The sequence below is a fragment of the Octodon degus genome, unplaced genomic scaffold (assembly GCF_000260255.1).
Source record: "Octodon degus isolate 3935 unplaced genomic scaffold, OctDeg1.0 scaffold00017, whole genome shotgun sequence".
Taxonomy (NCBI): Eukaryota; Metazoa; Chordata; class Mammalia; order Rodentia; family Octodontidae; genus Octodon; species Octodon degus.
This window is the reverse complement of record NW_004524593.1, coordinates 7,992,315-8,009,689: the sequence shown is the minus strand read 5'-3', so window position 1 is coordinate 8,009,689 and position 17,375 is coordinate 7,992,315. Positions and strand designations below refer to the sequence as shown.

At 40.2% G+C, this 17,375-nt stretch overlaps 1 protein-coding gene across 1 annotated transcript in view; it reads right to left on the bottom strand.

Moving 5' to 3' along the window:
- The window catches only part of Wdr64 (WD repeat domain 64), a 159,439-nt gene that overhangs the window by 69,044 nt on the left and 73,020 nt on the right, over nucleotides 1-17,375 (bottom strand). The window contains exons 11-14 of the mRNA XM_012513720.2: nucleotides 11,123-11,249; nucleotides 7,754-7,902; nucleotides 4,383-4,506; nucleotides 848-1,023 (exon numbers count right to left, since the gene is read on the bottom strand). Of these exons, the coding sequence (XP_012369174.1) occupies nucleotides 848-1,023; nucleotides 4,383-4,506; nucleotides 7,754-7,902; nucleotides 11,123-11,249 (576 nt within the window). The remainder of the gene's footprint in view (nucleotides 1-847; nucleotides 1,024-4,382; nucleotides 4,507-7,753; nucleotides 7,903-11,122; nucleotides 11,250-17,375) is intronic.

Here is a 17,375-nt window from a genome sequence, read left to right as displayed (position 1 = left end):
TGATGACCATTTTGCACTAATTTAAAGATGGGGAATGACATATTTGCTGTGCTCTTGAGTATGTTACCAGGAAGTTCCACATTGCCTTTTTGGATTGTGCAGACAACAGAGTAGAGAATACTGAATCCCAGGGAGGTTTTTACTCCTTTTTATCCATTTAAAAGGTCATTAGTCAGCTTAATGAATGCTGGTACTTTATGATTGCTATCCTATTTAAGACTTTTTCTCCCCAATCTTAGCTTCCAGAAAGAGAATAATAAAGGCAATGAGTCTTTGAGCTCTTGCTGAAAGGGCGAGATCCACTTAGCCAGGATAAAAGATGTAGCCTTCATTTTAAATTTGAAGAAGACATTAGTATTCCTAACTAGTGATAGATTCTCAGGAAAAAATAAATTAGCCTATCTCAGTCTTCCCAAAACAGTCCTAGGTAGATTGCATTATTAACCTTAAAATAAACAAAGCAATTTTAGTGCCAAGTAGAAAAAAAACTGATGAGCATTTCCGAATGCAATATGGATTATAAGGGTCAGAGCGTGCTGAGGAGCAGTAGTGGTGAGCAGTGAATTACTCCCCAGTGAGAGTATAAGCAATGTCAGCTCTGTGTAGAAATCACCTTTCTGATATCTGTGTTAGAAGATCCTGACTAATCCTGCAGCAAGAGCTCAAAGGGCTGTGTGTTGCCTGGGCAACTCCTCTTTTTGTTTGTTTTGCAAGGTTAGAAAGTTGATGTGTAAACACTATATTCTGCTGGCTAACAATTGGGGAGTTAAGTGGAGATTATCTACTGACTCCATTGATTTTCCCAGGACCACATCTCCAGTGGAAATAGAAGATTAGGACTGTAAACCTGGATGATTTTGATAGTCCCATTGCCCTCCAAGGCAAGAATGAAGTATTGGTGTTTGTCCTGAGTGTGGAGGAAAATCAGGTGCCTCAGCCAGTGCTCTTCCTCTTTCCAGTCTTTCCCTTCCAGCAGCACTTTCATTTCTTGCCCACTGCTGAAGTCCCAGATTTTGACTGTTCCTTAGCACACAGAGAAAAGACTGTATGAGTAAAATGATTTGTAGGAACCTTGACTTTCAGCTCAGAGAATAGTGATTAGAATGAAAATTTTCTAAGACTTGACAAGTAAGTCTCCCCAGAGAGTACACCTGAAAGACATTCCTGTCTGAATTTGTCACCAGCTGATAAAAAAAAAAAAAAACGAACAGGACTAGACAGTGTCTTGAAATCTGTTAGTGATTTTTGCTATGGTTTGGATAAATGTCCTCCAAAGGTCCATATGCTGAAGGCTTGAATTCTAACTTGGCACTAGTGGGAGAGAGGAGAATCATTAATAAAGTCTGGTAGGAGGAAATTAGGTCACTGGGGGTGTGGCCTGGAGGGGGAGTTGTGTGACTCTGGCCCTTGTCTATCTTTCATTTTCCAGCTACTGTAAGGTGACATTTTCCCTGTCATGATGCCTTACTACAGGCACAAAAAAGCCCATTGGCCAAGTCACCATGGACTGAAACTTCTAAAGCCAGGAACCAAAATAAATTTTTCCTTCTTATAAATTGATTACTTAATATATTTGTTATAGTAACAGAAAGCTTACAGTTTTCTTGGAAACTCCTGGACTCTCCTATTGAGCTTTCTTTCTTAAATAGATCTTTTCATGTATTCTCCCAGTGTTTTTCAGTTTGCTAAACACTCCCATATATAGGAATTTTAGCCACCACACTATAATAATTAACAGTTAAATATAATTGTAATAACCTGCTGCACTTCTTAGGGTGCTGATATATTTTAGGACAGTAGCTCTTTTTTGATATAAAAGACTTGAGGAAATTCCAGTAGATAAGAAACTATCTGGCTTGGAGTTGTTTTATTAATTATTTGGGAAAGAAAATAAGAAGTGTCAAGTTTTTTTTTTCTTATATTTGAAACACATTCTGTTTTGAAACCTCATTCTCAACGTAACATCGAGTCACGTGGGTAGCATTAGGTCCTGAGAGTAGAGCCTTACAGAACACAGTTAATATCCTTTTTAAAAAAGGTCTTAAAGAACCCCCTCACTCCTTCCGCCATATGAAGGAGGGCACAGCAACAGGGCACCCGGAAATGGGTTCTCACCAAAACTGGGTCTCTATCTTGCACTTCCCAGCCTCCAGAATTGTGAGAAATATATTTAGATACTCATAGGCCAGACTATCACATCTCATCACAATAGCCCAAACAGACTGAGGTAGTTTCTATGTCATTTACTTCATTCATTTGATTTAGGAGATCTGGGGGAAGGGGCCAGAAGGGATGGTAAGAGTGTACTTGTTGAATGCCTATTCTACCCTATTGTGTAGAGAGGTATTTCCTGGCATGGGCTTTTATAGTGGTCCCCTCAGGTATAGAGTCCAATGGCCTCTTGTTTCCCAGCACTTTTCCATTCCTGCTTTAAATCTAACACCTCCCTCCATCTGCACTTTTGATGCCAGTGTTTGCATTCTGCTGGTTATTCAGACTGTGTCACTGTGTTTTCCTTCCCCCGTGCCAGGTTCCCCATCAGCAACACTAACAGCACCTGCACAGCTTTCTGTTCATGCACACTGGTGAAGTCCTGCCTGCATGCCCTCTCTGAGATAGGAACTTCTGATATGAAGTGAATTGTCACAGCTCCTGCCCTCAAGAACTCTATGGTCTTTTTTTTTTTTCTTTTCAAAGTTTTATTGATAAACATATAGCAATGAGACAGTTTCAAATCAAATCGAAAGTACAGTTTCAACAAATAATACACTGCATATATTCTTCTTAGTGGTTAATTGCTGTACAAGATGCAGACTTGTGATCCTATTTACAAACACCATTAGAACAAATCATTCTATTCATTAAGAGAATGCAACTATATATCTATCCCAACCACTTTGAATACACAGATACAAAATGGACATTCATAGTTTTACCCCATTTTTTTTAAGTTCTGTTATTGAATATTATAGGTGTGTAAACTCAGCAAAATATTCTAAAAGAGTCCAGTAGCCCATAATAGCATTGGGTCTTCTGTTTAACTGGCAATGTCAGAAATTATTGACCTGAGTCCCCCACAGCTCAACATAACAACATGGCTTTACTTCCTATATTTCGTCTTCATACTTTTCTACTGGATGGTTAAGACCAAGGTAAAGCAGGACCTGTGCAACAAGAGTTGTAGCTTTTAAGAACTCTATGGTCTTATAGGAAAAGTCATACAAACAAAAGAAGTTATTGTTTGCATTCATTCCTGGGTTGTATAGACCACAATCCCATGGCCCAGATTTTCTTCTACCTTGGGACTTCACTCTGTTTGGCAGAGAGCAGGGAGAGGTACTGTTTAGTTCTTCCTAGGTGGTGGTGGTGAGAGAGAAGACAGAATGACGGTGTGTGGGTGAAGCGACCTGTGAGTCAGAGAATCCTACTTTGTGTAGTGTCATAGACTCAGGATCTTTGTCATTTTAACTTATGTATCTATTATAAGGACAATCTTCTAATATTTGAAAGAAGTACAGATCATAGGACCAATAAAGTAAAAAATGGTTTATGTGAAAATACTACTGTCAATCACAATCATACTGAATTGATTAATCCTTATGCCTAATAAAGATTGTGTTCCTTGCTTAGAATTTCTGTCACTACTAATTTTCACTGTGAACAGGATGTCATTGTGGCATAGGACCACTCTCTTAAGCACTATGCCCCATAAAGAGCAGTTCCCCTGAGCTGAACTCACGTATCTCAAATATTTTTGCTTAAGCAGATTTTTGAGACCAGAAAAAATATTTTAAGCTCTGGATTCAGTCACCACTACCACTGTATTTCACTGGGTCTGATGTTTATCTCTTGGCTGATAGTACTGAAAATTAGAATAGAATGAGTCAGTGCAACACACATATTTCTAATCAAGGATTAAATAAGATGATATATGTGAAAGACTTCTGTAAGGAGCTACCATACATATAAATGCAATGTAGGTTCTTGATTATTTAACAAGCTATTAATGCCCTATAAATGAGTCTGTCACTTTTCACTGAAGCATAGCTCTGGCAAGTTTACATATTTCCAGCCTGACTCATGTTTTCCCAGCAACCCAATACCTAAGGAGTTCTAGCACAAACACTCAGAACACTAAGGGAGGGAGGCCACAATATGAGATTATGATATCCCTATCCAGGGCATCCCTCCAGTGACCTAAAGCATAGAAAAACCCATATGGACCTCATTGTAGTTCAGAAAAGTCTACATTTGTAATCCCAGGGAAAGTTATTGGAATTCCAATGAAATAATTCCAATCTACCATGTCCTGTGCAACATTAAGACATATTTGTAGTTGTGGAGAGCCAATGGAGTCCTAAGTCCAGCTAGGGTGGACTAACCAGTACATGCTCCTGTGGCAAAAAGAACTCCAGTTTCATCAATAGCTCCAGAAGTCAGTTCAACATTGAGGCCATGAGGGTCCATGATCTGGTATATTTGGACACCAGTCTCAAATTCCCATACCTGTAGAAAACAGCAACAAGATCAAGTGATCTATACATATGTTTTTCAATTCACAAGAAAATTATACCACATTCAAAAAAAGCCTCCAAACATAGTACTCTGCATATCTAGCAAGTGTCTGTCTTCTGTCCTGAGTGTTGCTTTGATCAAAGAAAGTTCTATGAATAGGAGTGCTATCTGACAATCATTGTATTATCCTGAAGTGTGTTTAATGCAAATGTAGGGGGTAAGGCAGCTGGTGACCCTAGTTTAGGCAATCGTTGGCTGGGGAAAAGTGTTCATTTGTTATTGGTTTAGTTTGGGTCTTAAATGTCCCCCACATGTCCATCTGCTCAAGAATTGGTTTTCATTTTGGCCTAGAGGGTTGTAGAATCTTTTAGAGACAGAGCTTAGTTGGAGGCTATGTGGAGGAGCACCTGGATGGCTTTCCTTGAAAGAAAAGCGCTTGGCCCTACCTCTTTGTGTTGATGTGTACAATGCTGGCCAGGACTTTTCCTTACCTGCCTGATTAGTTTTAAGCAATACAAAGGGATCTAGCTGAGGTGCTGCGGTTTGGTCTTTAAAGCAGTGGGGCAAGTCAGTGATGTCCCACCTATAGCTCCCAAGTAGTGTCTGTGTGAGCCTGGCCAAGAGCTGCCATGCTGTTGGCTGATAATGAGCCTCAAGAAGAGAGGCTATGACTTCTCAGGGCTTAAAAGTTACACATCAAAACTGAAACACCAACCCAAAAATACTAGGTACTGCCCCTGTCTGTGATATTCAGATCATTCTCTCTCTCTCTCTCTCTCTCTCTCTCTCTCTCTCTCTCTCTCTCTCTCTCTCTCTCTCTCTGTCTCAGCACATAATGATTACATCCTTGTGGGGAGTTGGTATGTGTAGAGGCTGTAGACCTACAGGCTTGGTGTTGGACCTCTGTCTTTGTGGCTCTGCTAAGTTCAGATGCAAATCAGATACCTGCAGTCACAGTACAGAACTGGCAAAACCAAAGTGATTCTAACTGAGACATTGGGGATGGAGGCAGCATGTGCACAAGGCTAGCTACAGGAGGGTACACTTTTCACAGGGGACTGAAGGATAGCTGTTCACTTAGGTGAAAGAGGGAGCATGGGAAGAGAGGGAGCAGAAGGGGAAGCCTGAGGGCCAGATAACACAGGGACCCTGGCTGGGAAGTATTGTGGTCAGGATTTCAATGAAATCAGCTTGTCCCTGGAGCCCAGGTTCTTAACTTTGGTGTCTCCCTGGTTATAGACAAAGTCCTTAAGGGAAAAAGAGGAATGTGGGAGAAAGAGTGATAGTCAGGTTTGAAGTGTCATCCCTGTACATCTGATCAGGTATGGAAACTCACCCAGATAAATTCCTTTTTTTACTCTGTCTTGCACAGGGAAGATGGCTTATACTTAAAAGTAATTTTGCATGACAGGATAGGTTTTGGTTTTTCTTTCTGCCTACTTTCTCATTAGGCATGACCAGAAATAAGTGATAAATAATTAAACTCAGAAACTTTTGGTCCAATAAAAATCTCTAACATATGAACACAGAAGGTCAAACTTAGAGAATTTCAAAAGTTTCTAGAGTAATGTTCTCTACAGGTCCATATATCTCCTCTTAGAAATATAATGATTGGAACTGGGCGTGGTGGTGCACATCTGTAATCCCAGAACTTGGAAGATTGAGACAGGAGGATCTCTGTGAGTTCAAGACCAGCCTGGGAGCTACAAATGTGAGCACAAGACCAGCCCTAATTGCATAGTGAGACCCTGTCTCATAAAGAGAGAGTAGGGGAGGGGGGCAGAGAGAGAGAGAGAGAGGGAGGGAAGGGAGAGGAGGGGAGAGGGGAAAGGAAATACAATGATGAAGATCTGATGCAAACACCTCTAGCCATCATTGCCAGATTATACCAGTGGTCAAAATGGTGGGAACAGTTACCATGACCAAGTACCCTGGCCTCTGAACACATAGTGATACAGCTAGAGAAATGGAGCATAAAGGCCACGGGTATTCATGACAGGCAGATCTGAGCCCATATTCCAGTTTTCCTGCTTATCAATTAGGGTTTGGGAAAGTGGTTAAGGTGGAGAGTCAACTCGAGTGACTTTGAGAATCTACCCAGGGCCTGGTGAGGCACACTTCTGGGTGTATTAGGGTGGGTCAAGAAGGTTTGGCCATGGGCTCTCTGGCTCCTAGAGTAGTGCTGTTCTGTTGCTCCGCTTTCTGGCCACTATGAACTCCGCAACTGTGTTCTACCATGCCCTTTGCCATAACATCTCTGCCTTGGAAGCAGCTTACCATGGACTGAATTCCCTGAAACTGAGTCAAATCAAACCTCCCCTCTTTTAAATTGTGTGTATTATGTCCCAGCCACAGAAAACTAATATGGGGGAAAAGTGTTTGCTCTCTCTGAGCTCTAGCTTCCTCATCTTTAAACTAAAGGTCATTATATGTTCACCAAGAACTTTCATAAGAGCTAAATGAGATCTTAGACTTAATGTATTAGGCACATGTCCTACACATATAGGTGTTTTAGTAAACAACCACAGTTTCTTTCCTTTCTTTCATATACTCTCTAGTTATAGCTCGGTGAAAAATAAAATATACTTTTCCCCACAATTAAGACATCTGGATATCTTTGAATTAGAAAAAGTATTCTAAGAATACTACATCTAACAGGGCTGGCCAGATAGTGCAGCGGAGTTAAATGCCTGATTAGGCAGAGTGCAGTGGCCGGGGTTCAATCTGGCAGAGTGAAGTGTGCTGTGCTGTCCCCAACCCTGGGGCAAGCTGAGACGGTGATCGAGAAGGGGCATGGTGGCGCGCACCTGTAATCCCAGCACTTGTGAGGCTGAAAACAGGAGGATCGCTATGAGTCAAATCTATATAGTAGACCCTGTAGATCCTGTATTAAATTAAAAAAAGAATACTATATCTAGTTATTAAAAAGGAAAACACAAACTGTTAAAACATACAGGTTAATTCTCTTACTTTGATATATTTTCCTTTAAAAGTTCTATTTTGATAGTAAAAACTAGGTTTATTTATTTACTGATTGATTGATGTTCCCTGGTAGCAAGCAGTTTGAGTTGGCTTAAAATTTTTCTTTTTCATGTATCTATGAAAATTTAAAGAACTCCAATATATAGTCTCATCACATATCCCACTATATTTCGTGAATCAGCAGCAATATACCTTGAAGGAGAGAAAATCCTATTTGCTCTGCTGTTTTCTGTTTCTAGAGCCAGTGTGTCCTCACCTTAATTATTGATTCAGAGCAGATAGTGAGTACTTGGTGAAAATACTTGTTGTAGAGCATGACATTGATTTCTCGTTCATGAGTGTGAGGAGCCTGTTTTGTGTCTTGTATCATCCTTGTAAGAGGATACATGTCTATAAAATTTGATCCTGGAACAGAAATAAGAATCCCATAAGTACTCCATACTAGAAGTTTAGAATCATGAAAGATTTTATCCAACCTGTTTTGTCTCTGAAAACAGCCAATCAATGAAACTAGTAGGGGTCGGGGAGATGGCTCAGTAGAATAAGTACTTACCTGGCAAGTGCAAGGGTCTGAGTTCAATTCCCAGTTCTGAAAACAAACAAACAAACAAACAAAAAAACCCCAGATCTTTGGGCCAGGGAAATGGCTTAGTGGAGTAAGTGCTTCCCTGGCAAGCGCAAGGGCCTGAGTTCAATCCCCGGTTCCACCAAAAAAAAAAAAAAAAAAAAAAAAAAAAAACAAAAACAAAAAAAACTAGTAATATCAATGCCTAAGAAATAAAAGGAGGTGAAATACATTCACTTACACTAGAATGTCTTTTGACAGATAAAGCAAATATGACTTAGCCAGAGGAAAAAATACTCAGTTTGAACATTATTTTTCAAGTACAGGTCATTTAGACTTCACTGACATCTCCATTTTAGTGACCCCAATAGCCTACTTTTTATGGTTTACTTTCCCCCTTGTTTATGTGTCCCCTTGAGCCTCTCCATCTGGTTTATAGCCATGATGGTGATGGTCAGCTTTCTGCTGAAGGCAAGCTTCCACTTAGGGTTGAAATTTATTGTTAGAGAATATTTTTTTTCATTTATGTATTTGGTACAGGGTCTCACTATGCAGATCAGGCTTACAGTGATCCTCCTGTTTTCAGCCATCCCAGTGCTGGGATTACAGGCCTCTGCCACCACGCCCTGACCATTTATTTGCTGGCTCAGCACTCTCTAGGGGGCAGAGCTGGTGAGGTGTCACAATTAAGTAACATTAATTTCCAAACCACCACAGATGCAGTTAGCAGAGCCATGAGATAGAGATCAGACTTTCTTGTGTCTTATTACTAAAGGCCTTTGGTTTTGTTTTGTAATGTACTATAAACTTCAAAATTAAGTCTCAAAATCAACTGATTATGTGTTCTATTTTAGCATTATATGTAGAAGTACTGATAATAATGTCCAAGTACTCTGGTGGTGCAAATAAAAGTAAAACAACCTATTTTTATTGATGTGGAGATCAAGTTGCCCACAGTTGACTTTGCATTGGGTCTCTCAGATCTCTTCAAAGAAACCTCAACTTTGAAACTTCTAGCGGGAATTGCTAAACACTTTCCTAAGTGCTTAAATTTTAAGATAAAATCTGTTCATGTGTAAAACAGAACTGAGATGGTTCATCTGGAAAATGTCTCAAGTCAACCATCTCAATATGGAGATGTGAGAGGCATATGGCGCCCAGCTAATCAAACCATGCTTGGAGTGTCCTGCGAGATGCTTTCACATTATGCTGACAGCAACTAACTTTATTTAGAGTGGACCTAAACAGAGCTAGGTATGTTTGCAGGCCAGGGACAATTTTCTCCCTTATTTTTTGGCTGGTTGTACTGCAACTGGGGGAATGATGTGGTGGCTTCAGGAATCAGAAGCTCTGAGATCAAATCCCAGGCCACTAGGTCTGCCTTCTACTAGCCAGCTGGACTGTTAGAGATGCAGATGTTTCATTTATAAAATTAATAATTCCTCACCTCACAAGGTGACCTTAGGTGATTAAATAAAAAAGTAACAAGGAAATACAGAAATGGTTATCTTAATGAAAGCATTAAGTTATGATAGTGACAATAACTTTCTGCAAAGCCTCTTTAGCACATGCTGCTGAGCTGTTGGTGTGGTGCAGAGGAATATTAGTAAAGCCGCTGCATTAGAATGAAAGCACAAATTAATAAACTTCATGGGATTCTAATATCAAGGTGACATTTCACATCGATGTGTATAATTCCAGTAGTTAAGCAATATGTAGAGCTCTCTATTTTTTTGCAGACAGAAATACTCCCAAAATTATATACAGTTAAGAGGAAATATTATTCTTTTTTTCTATTTTCTTTCATCTTTTTATGTGATATTTGAGTCCTTAGTTACTCTGAAGATAAATGGGTTAGAAATTTTGAACCCAGTATTTAAACATGCTAGCTGGGGAACTAAGAGGAAAGAATTTCATGTAGTCATTCATATATTCTCTTTAGAGGGGTCATGTACAGGCAGGTGCTTACAACTCAAGCATAAAATGCTAGCTCCCTCCTAACCCAGAAAAAAAAAAGCACCAACACAAGAGTTAAAAATAATTATATTCTCCACCAGAGATAACACCAAGCATTTCCCTTCCTTAATTAATCCCACAGTAACTCACAGCAGGTGGTCAGTGGGCATATGCTTAGGAAATGCAATTTTGGCAGAGTGTTCCAGAAGAGGAACTACTATTAATATCATTCATTTTTCTTCTAAAGCTTAAGGATAAGCGTGTGAAGAGTGTTCAAGCTAAATGCCCAATAAGGTAACTTGTTTCTTTACTGTGTCTGTCTAAGGAACACAAGAAAAAAAGGGAAGAAAATCTGTTGGCATTAGTACTAGGGATCTGTCATCTTGAGTTTTATTTTCTTGCTTTCCCTTGTTCTTTGTCTAGAAAGAGGTAAACTGGGTGTGGTGACACATGCCTGTAATCCTAGCAGTTGGGAGGCTGAGGCAGGAGGATTACCATGAGTTTGAGGCCACCCTGCCTCAAAAACAAAATAAAACAACCCACAGAGATAAAGACAGTTGTGAGGTAAAGACAGTTATTCTTACTAATAACCTCATAAGCAGAATGCATGGGGCTAATTACCTTGCTACAGAAAAGGGGCTTATGCTGGGACCATCATCTAAGCTAGGATCACATTCAGAGCTGAGCATAACAGCTGGGTTTGTCCTAGATATAGCATCTACATTACCTTTTTTTGGTTTTGTTTTGTTTTGTTTATGGCACCAGGGATCAAACTCAGGAACTTGCACTTGTGAGGCAAGCACTTATTCCACTGAGCTATCTTCCTGGCCCCTACATTCCCTTTTCCTGTGTATTCTTGAGTTGTGCATTTCTATGTTTGATAACTGACCTGTTATTTTCAGAAAAGTATATTGATGTGTTTTATTGACCGACCATAGTCATCAGAAAGCATGGAGTTGGAGGTTAGAACTATTGGTGTGGTGAATCATGGTTTGTAATTACTCCTTCTTGGCTTTCCCCCCATAGAACATGCTTGAGTGCTAATTATAAAAAGGTTAAAAGCCAAGACATGAGTTAGGCTTACCTTTATTTGGATACACCTACCTGTAATAAGCATGCCATGTTTGGTATCATATACCATGGAATAAATCTGCATATCTCCTGGTCCTCCCTGGGTGTCGTGGAAGACTTGTAATAGGGAAAGAGTCTGTATATCCCATACCCTGAAAACCTAGAGGGATAGAGCACAGAGTTCACCACTGTTTAGACTTTATTTTTCTCAGGAAATTTAGGGGAATTGTTTTCAGAATCTTAAATGGATGTTTCTAAACATGTGGCAATGTATGGTTTATAGCATGAGCATACATTTGGTTTTATTCATTAATATCAGAGGGAAGCAGCAGCAGTGATTAAAGCTTTGCTTTAAGTCTATCTTTAGGAACTGGATTTTTCTCTCTATAGAAGGGAATGGGAATTGGTATTTATAACTATTTAAGAACTAAGGCTGGATGTGGTGGTACATTTCTGTAATTTCAGTACTTGGGAAGATGAGCAGGAGGATGGCCATGAGTCTGAGGCCAGCCTGGGCTACAGAGTAAGTCCAAGTCAGTCTTAACTGTATAGAAAAATTCGGTTTCAAAAAAGACAATGACAGTAGAATAAGCACTTGCCTGGAAAAAAAATCAGAGGAACTAAAGCATCTGCTTAAGCAGAGCACAGGGACTGAGTTCAATCCCAGGCCTCACAAGCTGTGCCAGCCCTGCGCCCAGGGCTCCCTGAGACTGCAACTGAAACTGGGTGTAGTGACTCAAGCCTGTAATCCCAGCACTTAGGAGGCTGAAAACAGGAGGATTACTACAAGTCCAATCTATGTAGTGAGACCCTGTAGACCCTGCACTAAATACATTTAAAAAATCAGAGGAATAACAAAGGATAGGAATATCTTATTAAGATTCCCTGGGGCTGGGGAGATAGCTCAGTAGAATAAGTGCTTCCCTGGCAAGCACAAGGTTCTGAGTTCAATCCCTGGTACTCCCCTGCCCCCCCCCAGAAAAAGATTTCCCTTTGCCCAAAATATGGAAGAATTATAGAAATCAGTTTTTAGGGATGGAATAGGAGTAGTAAAAACGCAGGGCTCTCCTTTGAGCTCTCCTTTGAAGCAAGAGGAAGAACTATGTAATAATTCAAATAGAACTTGAGTTGATACTAGGGGACAGAAAGAATAGTAATGTACAAATGAGGTAAAATTTACACTCTGTCACCTGAAATAACTGGTTTTAGTCTACTTTTTACCATTTTTTAGCAAGTTACAGTATAGTCACAGGAGTCATTTCCTACTCATGTATAAGCCCTAAATATTTTCATATATTAATAATTATTAACCTATTCAAATTGGGATACAAATGTTTTTGAACTTATAGTATGGTTATGTCCCAACAAGACTATTGTAAGTAGAAAATATTAAGTAAAAGATAAATTTAATGTATTTCACTTACTGAACATTACACCTTAGTTTAGCTTGCCAAAATGTGCTCAGAATACTGACATTAGCCTACATTTTTTTTTTTTTTTTTTTTTTTTTTTTTTTTGCGGAACCAGGGTTTGAACTCAGACCCTTGCACTTGCCAGGGAAGCGCTTATTCCACTGAGCCATCTCCCCAGCCCCCAGCCTACATTTGGGCAAAATAACTTAATACAAACTCTATTTTATATAAAGTGGTTGAGGACTATAAAGAAAGAGCAGATTGTTTGTATGGGTCGTAGAGTTTAAAAATCATACGCTGAATCATTGTAAGTGAAAGACTATATTTGTTCAGTAAATGGGTGATTATTTACAGAACTACACATAAAACTCTAGGTAGTAATTTCATCAACAGAAATATTCACTTCTTTTTTGTTGACTTCTAAAAACTTTACAGATACATTTTAGATATAATGATAGCATCATCATAAGGAATTTGTACCTACACGTGACATGTATTGCTCTTTTTTTTTTTTTCATTCCCTTTCCCTCACTTCAACCCCTCTTCTGTTTATTTTTATTTTTATTTTATTTTATTGTGGAACCGGGGATTGAACTCAGGCCCTTGCGCTTGCCAGGGAAGCACTTATTCCACTGAGCCATCTCCCCGGCCCCTCCCTCTTCTGTTTATTGAGATGCTGACTTTTAACTTGAAACTCATAGCTAGATTAAGATAATTGAAATTTTCACTGTTGCTAAGATAGATTGGGCCAATCTCATTTGAGCTCATTTGCAGGAGCTCAAAGATGATGAATCATGTGATTTAAGGAATACTGGTAATGAGCCTAGAGTGGATTTCTTACTGGTGGTCAACTTATTACGCCCAGCTGAATTAAACTAACATGGTGCTGGGTGCAGGAGGCCTACCTGAGGGTTGTTATCAGCAGCATAAAAGGCAGAACAGGGGAAGCTGCCAAAACGCTGTTGGGGATGCTGTTTGGAGAAGTGTTGGAACAGCTGTTGGAAACTGCTAGTTCTCTTGGGCTGCTCTGCTGGAGGACCTTGTTATCCTGGCTTTCCCGATGAGCTTTGGAGGAGCTTGGGTCCTCATCTTGAGCATTGCTTCCTGGCTCTGGAGGGGAAGATGGTGCACTGCTCAGCATTATGAAGCTTGTCGCACTGGCTTTCCTGATGGGAACATGGCTTTCCTTATTGCTGGAGGAGCTCAGGACATCACTGTTGCTGAGGACAGCTGTGGTACTTTTGGGGGAGCTCTGGTGCTTACCTTGAGTGTTGCTTCCTAGCTCCAATTCAGATCCCTCAGCTTGCTAGCACAGATCCTTCATCCCACTGGTATAGACTTCCTAGCTTCCACGACTGACCTTTGGGCCTTTCTATCACAGATCCATGAAGTGGACCTGCATGAGACTTCGTTGTGGTCTCTAGGCCTCCAGTTGGACTTGAGGGAGGCATTGTTATGAGCTCTAGATTTTCAGTTGGACTCAGGCAGGATATTAGGCTCTAGCTGGAATCTTTAGTGTTAGGTGTGTGTACAGATTTCCTGCACTTGTTGTATATGATTCTTGGGTGATTCATTATAATATACTATCATAAAATGTGCCTATATTATATATATATTGTTCCCCTTACAAGAACCCCAAACCACGACAGAGCCTTTGGTCAGAAATCTGCTCTTCCAGATTACTATTACTTAGAACTTGTACAAATGGAATTCATTTCTTTTATCTTAGTTTTTGAAATGCAATTTTGGAAGAGCAGATAGAACAGTGAACCTTTTCAGTCTTTTTATCACAGAGTAAGTGAGTATAATGGATGATTTATGATTTTGGGTTCAGAGTTTAGAATAAGAGACAGGTAAGGAAAGAGACAAAGTGAAATCAAAGAGTGCCAAAGAAATTTATCTGTATTTCAATTTTTATTGCTGATTTTATTGTTTTGGCCAAATATATCCATAGTTAACAGTCTCTTTGCGGTATGTGTGTGCACCCTGAATAAGTCACAAGAGAATAAGCAGTAGGTTTTGGTTCTAGCCCATCCTTTAAACTTCCTAGGTCTCAGTTTTCCTGTTTTGACAATGGACATAATGACATCAGCACCCTCTGCCTCACTGAATTGATGGGAATGTATTTGAAGTCTGGGATATCTTCTATATTATAATTCTGTTTTCTTTTTCTCTTATTTCTCTTCTTCAGTGGTCCGTTCTTTGGGTCTTTTGTGTGTGTTTTACGAAAGTGGCAATTTTGGGGACACAGGAGGCACAAGAGCTTCCTCATCGTGAAGGGCACCATGCTTCATCATCCTCTGGGTATTTTGTTTGTTTTTTTCTTCTCTCCTCCTATGCTTTTCTGGTCAGTGTCATTAAAAAGTGCTTCCAGTTTTCTGTTTTTTCCCATCTCTGTGCATTCATACAAATTCTTCCTCTCATGTGCAATTTATCTCACTAGCCTTCTCCATCTAGTTAATTCCTACTCTTTCTTATAATCTGCCATACAGAGAAAGAGTCAGGGTTTGGGTCAAAGGAGTATGAGAAGTTCATGCGTAAAGGGGCTTTCTTCTTCAAACTCAGTGAATATATAAAAAAGAGAAAGTGAAAGGAAATACCAACTCTCCAAAGCAAGATTTGCAGACAGACAGCAGGACAGGGCCAAGTAGTAGAGAAGCGGAGAAGTACAAAGCAAGGGATGGGATGAAGCCTGAGACCTGAGTGCTGGGTGGAGAAAGAGTGGAGGCAGAACTGACAGAACTGGAAGCATTGAGGGCTCATTGCCCCACAGCACAGTCAGCAACAGGCCTTCCCATTGTTCAGAGAGGGGAGGCTGAGGAGCCACAGGTTGTGCTCTGTTCTTATCTGGAGGTGTATATGTTGGTGAAAAGTGCGGGGCCAGTGAGGCTGGGGAATTAAAACATAGAATAGTCTGTCTCAGAGATGAGATCTGCCTGTTTGTGTTTCTTGGGAACTGTGGCCAACGGACCAGATGGAGGTCAGTGATTGGGAAGGGTGAGCAGGAGAGAGAGAAGGGATTCTTAAAAGGTAAGGATAATATTTATAAAAATATAAAGAAGGGTATCCTTATGAATTGAGTTGGAAAGAATTTCCTAAATAAACACAAAAATCATGAGCCACAAAAGATTGATAAATTTGACTACATTAAAATGTAAAATCTCTGCTGCACTAAATCAATTATCACAAAAAGAGTCTTTTAAAAGAAAGTCTTAAATGTTCATATATGAGTTAAAATAAGTGTAAAGTAGAGGCTAGGGGTATAGCTCAGTGACAGAACACTTCTTTAGCATGTAGGAGGCTCTAAGTTCAATTCTCAGCAAAAAAAAAAAAAAAAAAGTAAATTACATAAACTTGAGCTACACAGACTAATATGGATCAATTTCAAAATACACTGTTGAATTTAGTATAGAATATGCAAAATCAAAATATAATCAGGGACACTTACATATGTACTAATGGTGTAAAACATTGTACTTACATAAATGAACAAAAATGGATAAACATTAATTTCCTCTAAAAAGACTATTGATCAGCTTTTTAGGCATCCTTTTCTAGATGCTCAGAATACCTTTTTATTTTAGTAATAGTGATTATAATATGGTGACTTGCTCAGGAGACTTCTCCTCCAGCTAGAAGTTTATTGAAGTAATAACTACATTCTACTTGTGGAATACCACCTGTCTGACTCTCCTTAAAAGAGCAGTTATTTCTATTTTGGCTAAATCTGACTCAGTTTCCATGTATTGATATATACAGAGCTGGCTGGGATTTCCTTATCCCTTCAACTGGATTTAGCAATGCAAATCAGTTCCGCCAAGGTGTGAATTTATATTCTTTGAAGCAAGGTGACAAGTCAGTGTTGCTCTGCCCCATGGCTCCCCAGAAGCCAGTCAGCCTGGCAGGAGGAGGGCCATACAGGAGGGACAGCCAAGCTTGGGGCTCTTGGATGTGATCGATAAGAGGCTATGGCTTCCCAGGACATAAAAAAAATTACACATCAGATCTAAAGCATTGAACCCAAAACATTAGATACTTCCTCAAATTTTTGGTACAGATTATTCTCTTTGCGTATCTTTCTGTCTACATCTTGCAGATTTCAGGCCACCTACCTTAGCCTAGCTCACGGTACTCAGGTACTTCCCGACACTCTCACAATCACTCATTCCCAGACCATGCCCCTCTTCACAAATTAATAAAACCTAAGTTTGACCCTGAGCTGAGAGCTTTGTTCTGATTAGCTATCACCCTGTCTGGACTTAGGACCCTCTTGGCTCCCCACAACTACAAATATGCCTCCATGTGTTTATTCTCACCACAGGTTGCACTGGAAGTGAAAGATTACAATTAACTTGCAAGAATTCCAATAACTTTTCCATGGGACTACAAATATAAACTTTTTGGGGCTGGCCAAATAGCTCAGCAGATTAAAGCACCTGCAAGCAGGCACAGGGGCCTGGGGTTTGATCCCTGGGCCTACCCTGCAGGCCCCGCCCCTGGGGCATGATTGAGTCTGGGTGTGGTGTCCAGTGCCTGTAATCTCAGCTCTTGGGAGGCTGTAAACAGACAGATCACTATGAGTCTGATCTAGTGGTGAGACCCTGAACACCCTGTAGAACGTTCCCTAAAATACAAAAAAATAAATAAATAAATAAATAAAATACATAAACTTTCTAAACTGTGATGACAGTCCTAGCCCAGGTCCGGTGAGTGTGTGGAGAGCTTCCTGCTACCCTGCGCTGGCAGGACCAGTCCCAGCCCAGGCGCAGTGTGGGCCGGACCCTCTCCCTTCCCCTCAGGCCGCCCCCCACCCCTCCCGCCGAGTAGGAATTTCTGCCGACTTCAAGGAACCACCAGACCCAGTCCTAGCCAAG